This window comes from Phacochoerus africanus, chromosome 11 (genome assembly GCF_016906955.1).
Source record: "Phacochoerus africanus isolate WHEZ1 chromosome 11, ROS_Pafr_v1, whole genome shotgun sequence".
NCBI lineage: Eukaryota > Metazoa > Chordata > Mammalia > Artiodactyla > Suidae > Phacochoerus > Phacochoerus africanus.
In genome coordinates, this window is record NC_062554.1 from 44,212,506 (window position 1) to 44,228,780 (window position 16,275).

At 54.0% G+C, this 16,275-nt stretch overlaps 2 protein-coding genes across 3 annotated transcripts in view; one reads left to right on the plus strand and one right to left on the minus strand.

The window, feature by feature from the left end:
- The first annotated feature begins 970 nt into the window (after positions 1-970).
- On the plus strand, positions 971-6,551 carry TAGLN (transgelin). The gene is made up of 5 exons (XM_047751901.1): positions 971-1,109; positions 4,640-4,831; positions 4,938-5,115; positions 5,389-5,491; positions 5,981-6,551. Exons 2-5 carry the CDS (start codon positions 4,652-4,654, stop codon positions 6,123-6,125), a joined length of 606 nt encoding a protein of 201 aa, XP_047607857.1. The 5' UTR covers positions 971-1,109; positions 4,640-4,651; the 3' UTR covers positions 6,126-6,551.
- Positions 6,552-6,745: 194 nt separating this feature from the next.
- The window catches only part of PCSK7 (proprotein convertase subtilisin/kexin type 7), a 28,755-nt gene continuing 19,225 nt past the window's right edge, over positions 6,746-16,275 (minus strand). For both annotated transcript variants that reach the window (XM_047751892.1, XM_047751893.1), the window contains 5 exons: positions 10,535-10,691; positions 9,973-10,067; positions 9,133-9,226; positions 8,857-8,974; positions 6,746-8,138 (listed from right to left, as the gene is read on the minus strand). In XM_047751892.1, coding sequence (XP_047607848.1) covers positions 7,776-8,138; positions 8,857-8,974; positions 9,133-9,226; positions 9,973-10,067; positions 10,535-10,691 — 827 coding nt within the window. In that variant the 3' untranslated portion in view covers positions 6,746-7,775. The remainder of the gene's footprint in view (positions 8,139-8,856; positions 8,975-9,132; positions 9,227-9,972; positions 10,068-10,534; positions 10,692-16,275) is intronic.

A 16,275-nucleotide genomic window follows, 5' to 3' on the forward strand; every position in this document is an offset into this window, starting at 1 on the left:
CACCCCAGAGATCCCGCTGGATGTCTCTCCCCTCTCTCCACGGCCTATCCTTTCCCTGAGACCCCTGAAACAAGTTGTGAGCGGGTCTCCTTCTTGGGTGATGGCGTAGTCTGTTTTGCAGGGTAGGTAGGGACTGTTTAAGAGGAAGGAAGGAATAAGAGCAGCCTGAGCTTCCTACTACCCCAGTGTTGGTCTCAGGCCCTAGAGACCCTGTGGATGGGGGCCAGGGTCGACTGAACTATTGCTGAACCCTCACATCCCATCCCCACTGAAGCATGTGACTGAAGGAAGACCCACCCCATCCTCAGCCTGAGCAGGTGGCCGGGAAGGATGGGTCCGACGGCCTCTCCAGCCCCCATCGGGTGGGGGTCGGCAGGGATGCCTGTGTTCTGCCCCTCACCACTCACCACAAGGCCTTAGGTACGATGCACTCCAAGCCTTGTTTCCCCGTTTGTTAAAATGGGGTAATGATCACGCTGCCAGGATTCAGCTGTGAGCATAAAATGAGCGCATTCGCAAAGTGCCTGGCAGGTAGCCGGTCTTGAGGAAAGGTGAGTTCCCATCTCCCACTAGAGACGAAAGCCCCTGGAGGAGAGGGTGCCTGGTTCGTCCCCCCCCCCCACCCCCGCCTCGAGTCTAGCCTCTTTCCTCTTACTCTGGACAGCCCCTCTTGAACTTCCCCCTCCTCCCAAACTCGGAGGCAGGGAACAGTGTTGAAGGAGCAGCCCTGAGTCCAGACAGCAGGGAAAACCTTCGCGGTCCTCCAGTCCATAAAAGGCTTTTCCCGGCGGTTCCCCGCCGGCAGCGCGGCCCCGCCCCCGCCCGCTCCATCTCCAAAGCACGCGGAGAATGTCTCGGCGGCCCCCGGTAGACTGCTCCAACTTGGTGTCTTTCCCCAAATATGGAGCCTGTGTGGAGTCACTGGGGGGGTCGAGGGTGGAGAAGGAGCCGGTTTCCTCTGGCAAGGAGGGGGGTTGGGGTGAGCCGGCGGGGGAGGCTGACATCACCGGGGCGGCAGCCCTTTAAACCCCTCACCCAGCCAGCGCCCCATCCTGTCTGTCCAAGTCCAGACAGAGCTCACTCCTTCCTTCGAGCCTCGAGGAACCCCTGTAAGTGCATTTGTCCTAGGGCAGGAGGGGAGTTGGGCGGGGGCTGTGTGGGGGGTGGGCTTGGCAGCGGCAGTGGGTGTTATTGCTGGAGGGCTCTCAGGCTCCCTGGCTGGAGAAGCCCACCCTCTGAGTCACCGTGCATCCCTCCACCTGGGGAGGTGGTCCTGGTTTGATGGGTGGGATGGGGTTGCTAGAGCCTTGTATCCTTCAGACTGGTCAGGCTTAGGTGTATTGAAATACCCAGGGAGACTTGGCTGGTGCAGAGGGATTGATAGTGGAAACCTGGGCACCGGTGTGAGGAAGGCTTCCCATTTTTAGCCACAGTCACACCCACAGGGGGTGTGATAGGCTCAGGTGGTGGTGATTTGGGCCCAAGGCTTGTTGTCTGCTGTCCATCTAGGAGGAGGTGGGTAGGTGGGACATGCTGATGCTGGAGAGCAGTGTCCCACTGGTGGGTCCCCAGCAGCATAGGAGAGCTGCTGGGTAACAACTGAGGCAGTAGCAAGGACATCAGAATCCTTGTATCCTGGAACAGGCTGGGGTGGCAGGTGCAGGGACAGTGAGAGAGCTGCCTTGTCAGGTACATAGCTCCTTCTATGTTCTGAGGGGGAGGTCACGCCCCACGCAGAGGAGTGGGGGTGGCCGCTGCCTTGGTGGTGCAGACGGGCTGGGGCCGGGCCTTCCCAAGGGGTCTGGCTGGTCCCCCTTGGTGGTTGCTATTCAAAGAGTAGCAGTGAGTAGGTCTGGTCTCCTCTGTCCCGTCCCTAGAATTTACTTTTTTTTTTTTTTTTTGGCTACCCCATGGCATATGGAGTTTTTGGGCCAGGGATCAGATCTGAGCCACAGTTGCAACTGAAGCCAGATTCTTAACCCACTGTGCCGGGTGGGGGATCAAACCTTTGTCCTGGAGCTCCCAAGACACTGCAGATCCCACTGTGCCAGGGGGGAACTCTGTCCCTGGAATTTAGATGAGCACCTCAGATCCACATGTGCTCATCCTATTTGCTGTGTTTTATTCTGAAGAGGGGCACAGCGGTCCTGCAGACACCCCTGGTTCTGTCTGTTTTTCTGGGTTCCTGCTGAGAGGAGGTGCCCCTGCCCCTTTTCAGCTGGACTTGTTTTCTCTCAGGAGAGGGGAGGCTAATGGGGCCCACGGGGTGGGAGGGTCAAAGCAGAGCCTCAGGCTGCCCTGTCCATCCTGTCCCAGAACCTTTGCCTAGAAAGGCCCCTGGGTGGGTACCCGCCGCCATCCCCTGCGCCCCCAGCAGCTCTAGGGTGGGACTGGGGAGGTCTTGGTCAGAAGACTTTGAAGGACTTCTTGGAAGTCCACTTTCAGACTCTCCACCAGGAGGGAGGAGACTGGGGGTGGGGGTGGGGTGCCTTTCACCCCCCTCCCTTGTTCTGAGCAAAATCCCAATGTCATCTCTGGATCTAGGGGCTGCAGCTTTTGCGGACTCAGCACTGTGAGGCTTGACACTCTGACTGTCCTGAATCTCCCCAGACTGAAAGCGGGAGTGGGGAACACCCTCTGCTTACACCCAGTTCCTCACATGAGGCCTGGGAGGGGGGCAGGGGGCCGGGGGGCGGGGGAATACAAGGCGAAACTGCCAGGAAGGCGTAGTGGAGGGCTGTGGGGGTGCCCGGACCCCAGGGATGCTGGACCCCAGGGATGCCTGCCGCGCGAAGGGAAGGCTGAGACAGGCGGAGCGGAGCGTGGGAGGCCAGGACCAGGCCAGGCTGGAACCTCCTGGTCCCAGCTGCTTATGCGTTTTGACCAGTTCTTTACCCGGGGGTGCTTGGGAAGCAGGATGAGACACTCGGTGGAGTGGGGGCAGGAGCGACCGGGCCTTGGAGTCCTGGGCACCCCTGGCCAAGGGAGGGGTGGTGAGGCCCTGAGAAGCACGTCCTCAGAGGTGGCCCAGCCCTCACTTTACAAATAAGGAAACACTCTCAGGGAGCAGTGAGTTGCCTGTTGGCTGGAATTGAGAGGAGCCTGTCTCTTGTTCTCTCTCTAGAACTTTGGTGTCCCTTCAGGGAATGATTTTGAAAAGGGGCGGAGGCTGGAGCGGGAAGAGCACACTGTTTTTGAGCGCGTGCTCAGGGGCCAGCTCTGGGGGGCAGAAGCTGACATTTTGAGGAGCCCTGCTGAGGGACAGTGTGTGGGGGAGGCACAGACAGTGCCTCATGGGATATTCCCCGCCCTCGGAGGCAGATGACTTTATCCTCACTGCGCAGACTGGGGAAGAAGGGTGGGGGCTTGGCAGCTGAGCTGGGACCCTGTGAAGTGGTGACGTTCCCTGTCTCCCACCCGGGTGGGTGGGGAGAGGGGCTCAGTGCTGGGGGGCGGGGGGTGTGTGTGGACTCCCTCCATCCTCAGCTCCCTCCCAACCTCTGACCTCTCTGAGGCCAGGGCATGGTTTGGCCTCATGTGTTTCCTCTTTCGGAGGGCTCTTCTGATAAACTCTGGGCCACCCCGGGGTGACACCTGAGGCCAGGTCGCGTTGACCAGGCACACCCAGGCTGCCCAGGGGCCTCTTGTTGTTAGTAGGGCGCTCCTGACCAGGGCCAGCCCTAGGCCCCAGGGCGGCAACTGCTGCCAGTCTGGAGAGGGCGGGCTTCCATGCCCTGGCTGGCAGTTTCTTGGCCCGCGTCCCTGGAGAACTCTGGCTTCCTGATTGCTCAAGCTACTACAGCAGTGAGCGCCTGAGGGCACGAGGGCGAGTCAATGGGTACACCAACTCCCAGGCCCTCTCTCATCTGGCTCCCCTGGGGAAATGCAGCTTCTGAGCCAAAAGCTCTTGGGCTTTGCTGGCTTTCCAGCCCTTGGGTGGGTAAGCTTTAGCCTTTTTAGCTGCAGGCCGGAGGCAGAGTTGGCAGCGAGCTAGAGTTTTGGTGTTCTTGATTCTGGGCAAGAGGATAAAGTGTAGGGGGTTGAGGGTGGGGGGAGGAAGAAGAGTTGGTGGTTCCTCTAGAACTTGAGGCAGAGCTATCAGGCCACCTCACCCTAGCTGGACAAAGATATCTGCTGGCTTTACTTTGTGGGGCAACATGGCCTCTGCGGGAAGGCCCTCCAGTGCCTCTGTGGCCAATCTTGGCAAAGAAAGAATGTGCTAGATGGGGCTGTCAAACCATGGGCTAAATACAGCCTGTTATCTCCATAACTAGAGTTGTATTGGAACCTAGTCATGCTCATTTGTCTGGGTACCTACTACCTAAGGTTGATTTGATGCTACAATGGCAGAGACCTTAGACCTGCAAAGCCTAAAATAAGACTGTCAGGAAAATAACTGTCAGGTTATTTACCCAAAAAGCTTACTAACTCCTGCTGTAGACCACCAAAGATCTGCTCTCTGAGTTCAGAGAGCCTCCCTGGGCTGAGGGGATGAGCCCAGCCCAGGTGAGGAGTGCCGAGGAAATGCAATCAGGAAGCAAGGGGAGCTAGATAACCAGTTAGCGCCCCCGCCCCCTGGCACCAATGACAGCAGAGCTGTTCCCTGACCCTCTCCCTCCACTGGCCTGTGCTGCTTTAGCTTCCCACCAACATGGCCAACAAGGGTCCTTCCTATGGCATGAGCCGAGAAGTGCAATCCAAAATTGAGAAGAAGTACGACGAGGAGCTGGAGGAACGGCTGGTGGAGTGGATCATAGTGCAGTGTGGCTCCGACGTGGGGCGCCCGGACCGTGGGCGCCTGGGCTTCCAGGTCTGGCTGAAGAACGGCGTGGTAAGTGGCACCCGGGGCAGAGGGGCTGGGGCCGTGCCATCTTGCCGGAGTCGTGGGGCCGGGCCTCCTCCAATCTGAGGGCCAAGCTTCCTCCTCTGTCTGGCAGATTTTGAGCAAGCTGGTCAACAGCCTGTATCCTGATGGCTCCAAACCCGTGAAGGTGCCCGAGAACCCACCCTCCATGGTCTTCAAGCAAATGGAGCAGGTGGCTCAGTTCTTAAAGGCCGCTGAGGACTATGGCGTCACCAAGACTGACATGTTCCAGACTGTTGACCTCTTCGAAGGTAAGGAGCGAAGTGGGGTGGAGGAGGCCGGTGGAGGACAGGGGTTGAGGCAGGGGCTAGGGATGCTCCAACCCGCCATAGTGACAGGCTTGCGTAACATGAGGGGGACGCACCAGGAGAAGCCCCCACTGTGAGGTTGTACCACAGGATCCACTGTGCCTCCTTCCACTTTGCCCTTTGGTCATTTTTCTGAGGGGGGGGGGCAGGCCCTGGCTTGGAGTCTTGTTTAGACAGTCCTGAAGGTCGGCCCCCCTCCCTCCTTTCTTCTCACAGGCAAAGACCTGGCCGCGGTGCAGAGGACCCTGATGGCTCTGGGCAGCTTGGCCGTGACCAAGAATGATGGACACTACCGTGGCGATCCCAACTGGTTTATGAAGTACGTGGCTGCCAGGGGTTCCCTGTACCCTGAGCTTGGGTCTCTGCAGGAGCTGGGAGATGGGCAGCAGCCTGGGCCACCCCACTGGTGCAATGATTTGGGGAAGCAGACAGCCAGGAAGGTATGAAGTGAAGGTGTAGGATGGCAGGAAATGGGTCCTAAATACTTCTTGACTCCTTTCCATATTCTTGTCTCAGGCAATCTCTCTGGCCTGGGCTGTGGGGCCAGCTAGGTTAAGGAAACAAGAGCAGTGAAACCTTGAGGGAATGGGATTAGGCTAGGAAGTAACAGGAAACAAAAGACAAGTGGGGAGGAGTTCCCTTGTGGCTCAGGGGGTTAAGACCTGGCATTGTCACTCCATTGGCTTGGGTCGCTGCTGTGGCATGGGTTTGATCCATGGCCTGAGAGAAGCCAAAAAAAAAAAAAAAAAAACCCAGGTAGAAAATGCGCAGTCCTGGTAAATCTTTGTCCTGGTTCCTCCTCTTCCAGGAAAGCCCAGGAGCATAAGAGGGAATTCACAGAGAGCCAACTGCAGGAGGGAAAGCATGTCATTGGCCTGCAGATGGGCAGCAACAGAGGGGCCTCCCAGGCTGGCATGACAGGCTACGGACGACCTCGGCAGATCATCAGTTAGAGGCGATGGGGCAACCCTGCCCCCGCCCTTGCCCAGCTCGCTGGCTGCAGCCATTCCGCCTCGCCCGCCTCACCCTCACCCGTGTGGCTCCTTCAGCCCTGGCCAAGCTTCGAGGCTCCATCACTGAGCAAAGGTGACTGCACTTGGGCAGCTCGCCCGCACCCCTCAGCCCAACTTCCAACCCCAAAGCACTGCTCCCCCAGCCCACCTCCCAGTTCCTCCAATGGCTCTACTGTCTCCTCATCCCGGGCTGAGCCGGGGAGACATGGGCTGGCGGTGGCCTGGGTGTGGGCAAGTCCACCATCCTCCTTGGCAGCAGATGCCCGTTGAAGGAGACCCAGCCCAACCTCCCCCCATTTTTTGCTGGAATAGTTTGGGGGTTGAAATTCAAAATGAAAAAAAAAAAAATACATCAATCTTTTCTCAGGCCTGGCTGGCAGAGTCTCATTTGCCCTAGTCGCTTCTGTTCCAGCTGCAGGAAGATGAGCGAGGCACAGGCAGGCAGCTCGGGTTTACACGGTACCTGGCTGCCGTTCTCTGAAAGACCCTCGCCTCCTGGGATTCCAGGGGGTGGAAGCAGGGAGGGAACTGTGGTGACGGAAGGGAAAGAGGGGCCAGAATTGTGTGGAAGGTTTTTATTTTGGAAAAGCTGCGCAGAAAAGATTCAACAAAATGTCACTGTGAAAAGAGAAAACCAAATCTTAAGCATTAAAAAAAAAAAAAAAATCAATCAGCCAGCTAGCTCAGAAGAGGAGAGGAGGCCGGAATGGGAGGAAGAGTCGCAGCCTGTCGGTCAGGCAGGTGGCAGAACTTCCGCTGGGCAAGGCCATTTCCCTGAGCACTTTGCAGAGGAAGACGGGGTGTCGCAGGGCTGGAGGGGCACTGACTGAACTGATACCTGTTCCACCTGCCCCAGTCCTGCCCCAGACTCCCCCAGTGAAGCAGCCCAGGCCTGCGGGCCATGCCTGTTCCCAGCCTTGCGGGGGCATCGTACCGATCCTTCAGGATGAAGGGTGAGGGGTGATGGTAGAGGAGTTGGGGTGTGTTCGAGGTTGGCTTCTGATCAGGGCTTATGGAGGCAGCTGCTTTCAGGGCAAGTGTGCTGAACTGAGGGCTGATTGCCGTACCAACATGTCAGAGGTCCAAGGCTTAGGCTGGAAGGTGAGAGGGAGAGAGGAAGGGGCTGCTGTTTCTGGCCCCCAGGCCACAGAACGGACAGGCATGTCCGGGACTCTTCCCGGCCTCCATCCCTAAGGCCTCTTCGCAAGCGGCTCCAGTGATGTTTCAGCTGAGACGCTCTTCTGGTCATGCACGGGTGAGGGTCCCTGTGACCCACACTGCTGGCTTGCCCTGAAGAAACGAGGATGGAGGACTGCCCGGTGGCGGCACCAATCCCGGGTCCAAGGCCTCACCAAAAGCTCCTGTTCAGTTGTTGGAAGGTTTCAGGGCTGTTGCCAGACTGTTCTCAGGCACTACTCCTCTGCGGCTTAAACTTCGGAAGGCCCTGGGCCTCCCTGAGCATAGTCTTTAGCTGGGGGGACTCTTTAGGCCTCTGGTCCCCGCCGTAAGCCTCTGCTGCCTTCTCCTGGGGCGTCGGAAGGAAGTCCTAGGAAGGAGGAGCCTCTCCCATGTAAGCTGTCAGGCCCTGGGTCAGCAAATCTGCTCGCCCTTCCCCTGTAGCAGGTCTGGGGGGAGGCGCTGAGGGCAGTCCAGGGCACCTCTGTTCTGGGACAGGCTCCAGTCCCCTTGATCCAGCAGGTCTGGGGCGCGGAGCCTGGAGGGGGCGGAAGGGCCCTGACTCTCCGTCCCCACTCCACCTGGATCCTGGCTGCTGCAAAGGGGCACTGCTTCTAGTTCTGTCCCCTCCTCCTTGGCTTTTCGGCTTTGCTGGGGCCAGTGGCAGGGTCCACTCCTACACACTGGGTGAGAGGCCACATTCCTCTGGCTCAGGTATACCTCCAGCATGTAGTAAATGGTCCAGAAGACAGTGAAACAGCCTATCAGCACCAGGGTCTGGGGGAAAGTCAAACATCTAAGTAGGGATGGCTTCCCAAAGCCTACAGCCTTCCTCGGCCCAGAGCACTGAGCACAGAAAGGCTCCCTCCTTCTAGGGCTGCCTCTCCCACCCCAAGCCCCCCTGCCTTGTCCTCCCACCCCAAGGAATGCCCTCAAGGGAGTTCCCTGGTGGTCTAGTGATTAGGATTAGGCACTTTGCTATGGCTCGGGTTCAATCCCTGGACTGAGAACTGAGATCCCACAATGAGCAGATGCATGCACGGCCAAAACAAAAGCAAAAAAAAAAAAAACAAAAACAACAAACCCCCCCAAAATACAGGACAGGAGCTCCCATTGTGACTCAGCAGAAATGAATCTGACTAGCATCCAGGAGGATGCAGGTTCAATCCCCGGCCTTGTTCAGTGGGTTAAGGATCCAGCGTTGCTGTGAGCTGTGGTGTAGGTCACAGATGTGGCTCGGATCCCACGTGGCTGTGGCTGTGGCAGAGGCCGGCAGCTGTAGCTCCGATTTGACTGCTAGCCTGGGAACCTCCACATGCTGTGCCAAAAAATTAAAACAAAACAGGACAAAACAAAAGGAATGCCCTGGAGAGTTAGCTAGTAGAGTGGGGAGCCAGGACTTCCCAACCCCCTGTTCCTCAAGCGCCTTGAGCCTCCCATCTAGGACGATGTCCCCCAAGACGTCCCTGCCCGCCTGCAGATTGAGCCCTCGTACCTTGAGGGTGTTCGGCGTGATGGTGTAACCATCTTCCTCAGGGATTTTCAGCCCAGGGGGGCAGGGCAGCGTGAAGCCATCATGCAGGTATTTCCCACTCATGGCACTTTCTAGTAGCCTGCAGAGAAGCAAAGAGACAAGGACGCCCTACTCAACTAGGAGCCGGACGGAGGGAAGTCCCACTGCGAAAAGGGCTCCCAGGGAGGTGGTGCTCCCTAAGCAGCCTTTTCCCACCCCAGGAGTCCCCTTCCCTCGGACATGTGCATCTCCACCTACCTTTGTCTGTCCCTGATGTCTACTGGACTCCACACAGAGCCATATAGGGTCAGCTGCCACTGCCGGAGGATGCCGGCCTGGGACTTCTCATCTCCTAGAGCCGCAAGGGGGGCAGCCTGTGAGCCATGGCCCGCTGCCGGCCTCGCAATCCGCACAGGCCCTGCTGCCCCACCCCGCAAAGGGATTCAGCGGCCACAGTAGTTGTCTGGGTCCCACAGAGCCTGGGGTTCCGCCGACGTGCCCCTTGGGGATGGAGTGGGGGCGGGTGGAAGGTGGACTCCAAAGCAGAAACGTTTTGCCTCTTTCATATTTTGAGGTTTCAGCTGGGATTTTACTTGGGGGGGGGAAAAAGGTCCTTCTGCTAAGTTAAAGACAGGCTTGATGAATATCTAACTTGGCGGGGAGCTGCGAGGCTTGGGTGCGGTTTCCAGTCTCCGCATTGAAATACTGTGTGACCTCACACCAGTCACTTCAAAGCTCGGTGGGCCTCAGTTTAAAAAAAAAAAAAAAATGGTGAAAATCAGTCCTGCCCTTACCTGCCTACCAGGGCTGGCCGGAGGATGGTTATATGTGAAAGAACTTGAAATGTGGTTTCAACAAGGAAATTTTGTTGCTATCCTGAGGAAAAATGGATCAGTCACTTCTCCGAGGAATATGAGAGGCAGTATAAAAACAACGTTAGGTATCAAGGCCCGTTTTTTTGGATGGGGCATACTGCTTGGTCTGATGGCAACCCTAGTTACTCCACAATTTCTACAGGGATCTGAGATCCAGAGGGATCAGATGACAATCATGAAAGGCAGGGCCCCAAAGGGGGAGGGGGGGGGCAGGCAGGCTTACCCACATCCCGGATGACGAGTCTGTAGGTCCCTCTTGCTCTTTCCCCCCAGCACCGCACGGTGGAAAAGGTCCAATCGTTGAAGCCGTTGGGGTCCCTGTGGGCAAGAACGTGGTTTGGGGCAGGGAACTGACCCCTTGGCCCAGGAGCATGTTCCTACTCTAGCAGCAGCTGTCTGAGCCTCAGCCAGTGGAGGGTGCCCTCAGGCACCGTCCCTTGCCCCTGGGATCTCAGGGGATGAGGTACTTGTGTCAGCGTGGGGCAGTGGAAAAAGCAAACATGGAGAGAACACAGGCTTGGGAGTCCCACAGATCTAGGCTAACGGTGACCTTCTCAGGCACTTATCAGCTCTGTGACTTGTTTCCTCATTTGTAAAAGGAGGTTACAAAGTCTCCTCTACCTGGTTCTTCCAAGGATTAGAGAAAATGTATGGAAAGTGCAGCGCCAAGCACTCTGTAAGCACTTCCACAAAACACATAATAAAGGCAGGGTCCACATCCCCTGTATCTTTTCCTGGAAAAGGCCCTTGTCGCAAAGAGGCCAGGTGATGGCACAGGTACGTACGAGTCCATACTGCGGGGGGCGCCGATGAGGGACATCATGCCACTGGGGCAGAAGAGCTTCACTTCCAAGCTGCCGCGTCTCGGGTGAGTGATGGAGACTGTCACGGCCACGTGCTCCAGGGTCTTCAGCCCCGACATCTCCAGGTCTGTCCTGCTGACTGTGGGAAGTCAGGCTGGGTGGCTGGGGAAACCAGCCCCAGAAACACTTACGCCCTCGCTTCACCCCAAACATACACAAAAGCACCCACTCACTGAAGACACATACAAATAGCTACGGCAACCCTAACTGAACCTGGTGCACCCTAGCAAGTGGAATGCAGTTGCTGCTTTCAAGTTTGCAATCTGGTTTACAGTCCAGTTGGGAAGACAACACGTACCCAGGACACACAATATAAGAACCAAATGGAGCAATTTCCATCATTCATTCACCCAAAAAAATAATTTACCAAGTACCTCCTACATTTCAGGCACTGTTCTAGATGCTGGGAATAGAAAGATAAGTTGGACATGGTCTCTGCCTTCTATCTGCAAGTGGAGAATGACACGGTATGAGGTCTACATAACTGATGCCTGAACAGAGATGAGTCAGATGGGTTCAGGCACACAGCCGTGAGATACACTCTGAGGAAGGAAATGAACACAGACTGGCAGAGCGTGTTGGTAGAGGGCATTCTAGGAAGGGAAACGGCATGTGGAAAGGCAGAAGTGGAAATGAATAAGTTTCACAGTAAGGGAAATACACAATTTTTTTTGTCTTTTCAGGGCCACACCCGTGGCATATGGAGGTTGCCAGGCTAGGGGCCCAATCAGAGCTGTAGCTGCCGGGCTACATCACAGCCACAGCAACACCAGATCCGAGCCAGGTCTGCAACCTACACCACAGCTCAGGGTAACACCAGATCCTTAACCCACTGACCCAGGGATCGAACCTGAGTCCTCATGGATACTAGTCAGATTTGTTTCTGCTGAGCCACGATGGGAACTCCAATACGCAATTTTTTGTTGTTGCTGTTGTTGTTGCTATTTCTTGGGCCGCTCCCGCGGCATTTGGAGGTTCCCAGGCTAGGGGTTGAATCGGAGCTGTAGCCACAGACCTACGCCAGAGCCACAGCAGCGCGTGATCCGAACCGCGTCTGCAACCTACACCACAGCTCACGGCAACGCCGGATCATTAACCCACTGAGCAAGGGCAGGGACCGAACCCGCAACCTCATGGTTCCTAGTCAGATTCGTTAACCACTGCGCCACGACGGGAACTCCCAATACGCAATTTTTAAAAGAACCACTGAAACAAATAAACTTCAAGGAAATTATGCTGAATGAAAAAAGCCAGTATTAAAGAGGATACATAGTTCATGATTGCATTTATATAATATTCACGAATAACATAACTGTAGGATAGAGAACAGATGTGCGGCTGCCAGGGGTGAAGGGATGGGTGTGGCCACAATGGGGTGACACAGGGAGTCTTGGGATGATATGGCTCTGGATCTTTGTTGTGGTGGTGGTTACACAAGGCTACAGGTGGTAAAACTGCCCAGACACACACATACACAATAAGAGTGCATGTCTAGCTGGGGAAATCTGAATGGGCTCTATGGATTATACCAATGTCATTTTATTGGCTTTGATATTGCTCTGGAATTAAGATATGAACATCAGGAAAAGGGTGCACAGGACTTCCCAGAATATTTCTTTGCAACTTCCTGTGAATCTATATTTATTTTCAAAGTAAAAAGTTAAGGGAGTTCTGTTGTGGCTCAGTGGTTAACGAACCCAACTAGTATCCATAAGGATGTGGGTTCGATGCCTGGCCACACTCAGTGGGTTAAGGATCCAGCGTTGTCTTGAGCTGTGGTGTAGGTCGCAGATGTGGCTTGGATCCTGTGTTGCTGTGGCTGTAGTGTAGGCCGGTAGCTGAAGCTCTGATTCAACCCCCAGCCTGGGAACTTCCATATGCCATGGGTTCAGCACCAAAAAGCCAAAAAAAAAACAAAAAAAAACAAAAAAAAAGTCAGTCACCCCTCCAAACTGTTGAATTAATTACAAGGCTCAGTTGAGGAATATTAAGAAATTAGGCTGCAATGAGAAATGATTCTTTCTAAAGTGACTTTTCATCTATTAATTCATGACAAGAGCAAAGCAGAAAGCAACACCTCCCTTTTACAGATGAAGCAGCTCAGAGAGGAGCTGAAAGTGTGGGCAGGGAATCTAGGATGAGAAGGCTTTAAATATCTTATTTAATCTTTAAAATTTTATTATTTTTATTTATTTATTTAGCCAGTGCCCACAGGACACATAAATTCCCAGGCCAAGGACTGAACCCTTACCACAGCAGTAACCAGAGCCACAGCAGTGACAATTCCAAATCCTTAACTACTAGGCCACCAGGGAACTCCTAGACATTTTATTTTATTTTGTTTTTTTAGGGCTGTACCAGCAGCATATGGAGGTTCCCAGGCTAGGGATCTAATCAGAGCTACAGCTGCCGGCCTACACCACAGCCACAGCAACTCGGGATCCGAGCCGCATCTGTGACCTACACCACAGCTCACGGCAGTGCCAGATCCTTAACCCACTGTGCGAGGCCAGGGATCGAACCCGAAACCTCATGGTTCCTAGTCGGATTCGTTTCCACTGTGCCACGATGGGAACTCCCCTACACATTTTATTTTAAACAAGCAACTGAAAACTATTATAGATTACAAATTGAGAACGGAGCTAAAAAAAAGTGCTAAAGGAAGGTTACTCTTGACAGCGGTGGGAAGGCTGAATCAGCAAAGGAAGAGAGGCGACAGGAAGGCCAGCCGAAACGCTACTGCCCTGTTCTAGGGGTGAGAGGGTGTGGGGATAACCGATCCAAAAAGAAAGAGGGAGGGAGGGCTCAGGGCTTCCTGGGACACCACTGCCTGCTCTTCCTGTGCATACTGGCTCCGAGCTCAGCACCCTGTCACTGTGCTCACCTCAGGGAGCAGGGCCACTGCCTATCACCCACTTCGCCATCAGTGTTCGAGGGGACCATGCATCCGGCGCCGCCACTTTACGCTCCTTTGCCTTCTCAGCTCCACAGACTTTTCTCCATCCCTTGTCAGCACACATTTCCACGGCCAGCCCCTGGGCCTTGTCATTACCTGGGACTGCTTCGCGCTGAGTGGTTTACTAGACCTCTCTGCACAGGTCTTTGTGCAGGTGTGAATTTTCCTTAATTCTGTCAGCTTGTCCAAGCCAATGTCCCACCTTCTCAGAAAGCAACCTCCTGTCCCTGCATTTCCTCCACTGCCCTCCGGACTCCTTCACTTTCTTGCGCCCCAAAAGACGCATCAGGCCCCCCTCTCCTAGCTGCCCAAGATCCCACAGCCATCTCTCCAACATTCTCTTATTCCCGTTCTCAAGCTCCCTTAGCTTTCTTTTCTTTTCACAGTAACTATCCGGCAAAAGGCCAACTCTGGCTCAGCCCAATTATGTGTCTCCTTGGCTGGATCTTCTTTCCTACTACAAAGGAAAAGCAAACAGACCCTTTCTCAGCTCTTTACTTCCACCTACTAGTGTTAAGAGCCTGGGCTCTGGGGCCACCCAGGCTGGGTTCAAATCCCAGCTCTGCCATTTACTAGCCACGAGAATTAGATTCGTTCCCTCATCTGTAAAATGTCCCCATGATGGTTCAAGGTCTATCAGTTTAAGGTATGCTCTGTCTCCCATTTTCTGCTGTACCTGGGGCCCCAGGCTTTGGAGGATACGCTTCCCAACTCCTGCTGGGATTAGGGAGAGGCCTCTCAGCTCTGCTAAGGATGGGCAAAGACACCTGGGCATTTACCCTAATTGACTTTAACTGTTTTTTTGCTTTTTCGGGCCACATGTGTGGCATATGGAAGTTCCCAGGCTAGGGGTTGAATTGGAGCTGCAGCTGCCAGCCTATGCTATAGCCACAGCAATGTGGGATCCGAGCTGCATCTGCGATCTATACTGCAGCTTACAGCCATGCCAGATCCTTAACCCATTGAGCGAGGCCAAGGATTGAACCCAAATCCTAATGGATACTAGTTGGGTTCATTACCACTGAGCCACAATGGGAACTCCCAATTGGCCTTAATTGACCCTTAGTTTTACTCTCCTACCTCGTCTCTGTCTTCTGGAGTGCATGGGGCCTCTAAGTCCTGAGCCTTTTGGGGTTCTGTGGCATGATTGGGCTTGTTGCTTAGAATCACCCCTGCAGGTATTTGGTTTGCAATTTTCTTAGCCCTGCTCATTTCTTCATTCATTTTCCATCTTCCAAAAATGTGTTGCAATCTCTCCTTGGCTGTGATCCCCTCTCACATTCTCTTTGTCCTTGTGCTTATACCACTTTTGCTCCTTTATTCTTATTTTGGTGAGGGTTTGGGAGAAAGCAGAGATAAAAGCACATGTTTGTTCAATTTGTCTTTTTTTTTTTTTTTTTTTTAAACTTTATGGCCGCACCCATGGCATATGGAAGTTCCTGAGCCACGGACTGAATCTGAGTCCCAGCTGTGACCTATGCTATAGCTGTGGCAATGCTGGATCCTTTAACCCACAGTACCGGGCCCGGGTTCAAACCTGTGCCTCTGCAGTCACCTGAGCTGCTGCAGTCAGATTCTTAAGCCACTGAACCAGAGCAGGAACTCCCAACTTGCCATCTTTAACCAGAAATCTTCTCCCACTCCCATGAATTGTTCAGTCCACTGCAATCTAGCTTTTGTCCTCATGAATGTGTTGAAACAAAGTATTCCTCTTACGGTCACCAACAACCTGCTTGATAACCAAAGACACCCTCAGTCCTTGTCTGCTTGCCCTCACCCATCAGAACTGCCCTAGATTCCTGGGACACCACCCTCCTCCTCTTCCAACCTTCCAAGTATCTCTTTTCAGGTTCCTACCGAGGCTCCTTCTTTCTGTCCATCCCTTTACTGTTAGGCTGTGTCCTATATCCTCTTTTATCCTTGTCTCCCCCAACCCTAGTGATCTTCTTCTTTCCCAGACCTTTTTCTTCCATTTTTATGCCAGTAATTCCCAAACCATTACCTCCAGTAGACCTTCAAACTTGTTTATTCAACTGCTTTCTGAATACAACCTTTAGATGTTGCACAGAAGCCAGAAACACTGTAGACCCAAAGTTCTCTTCCTCAGTTCTAAATACTCCATAGCCCTTGCCCAGATCTGCAGTTCCTCCTGGGGTCTCATGTGACGTCCTCACGATGCGATCATGGGGTCTCATCATGATGACATCGCCATCTCATCAGTTACTCAAAGACAAATATATATATTGACTGGCGGCGGCATATGGAGTTTCCCAGGCTAGGGGCCTACGCCACAGCCACAGCAACACCAGATCTGAGCCGTGTTTGCGACCTACATCATGGCTCACGGCAACGCCGGATCCTTAATCCACGGAGCAAGGCCAGGGATCGAACCTGTGTCCTCATGGATACTAATCAGATTCATTTCCACTGAGCCACGACGGGAACTCCATCAAGCGAATACATTTATATATACATTTATACATGTAAATTTTTACTACACAACATTTCAGACATATATGAAAATAGAACAGATTTTTTCAACATCTCACTTCAATAATTATCAGTACAAGTCCAGTCTTGTTTCACCAGTGATCTCCACTTCTTCCCCTTCCTAGATTCTCTTGACAGAATCCCTGGGCATCACATCCTTTCGGTAGTGAAGATTCTGCATGTTATCTCTTAAAGATAAAGCCTTGGGAATCTGACT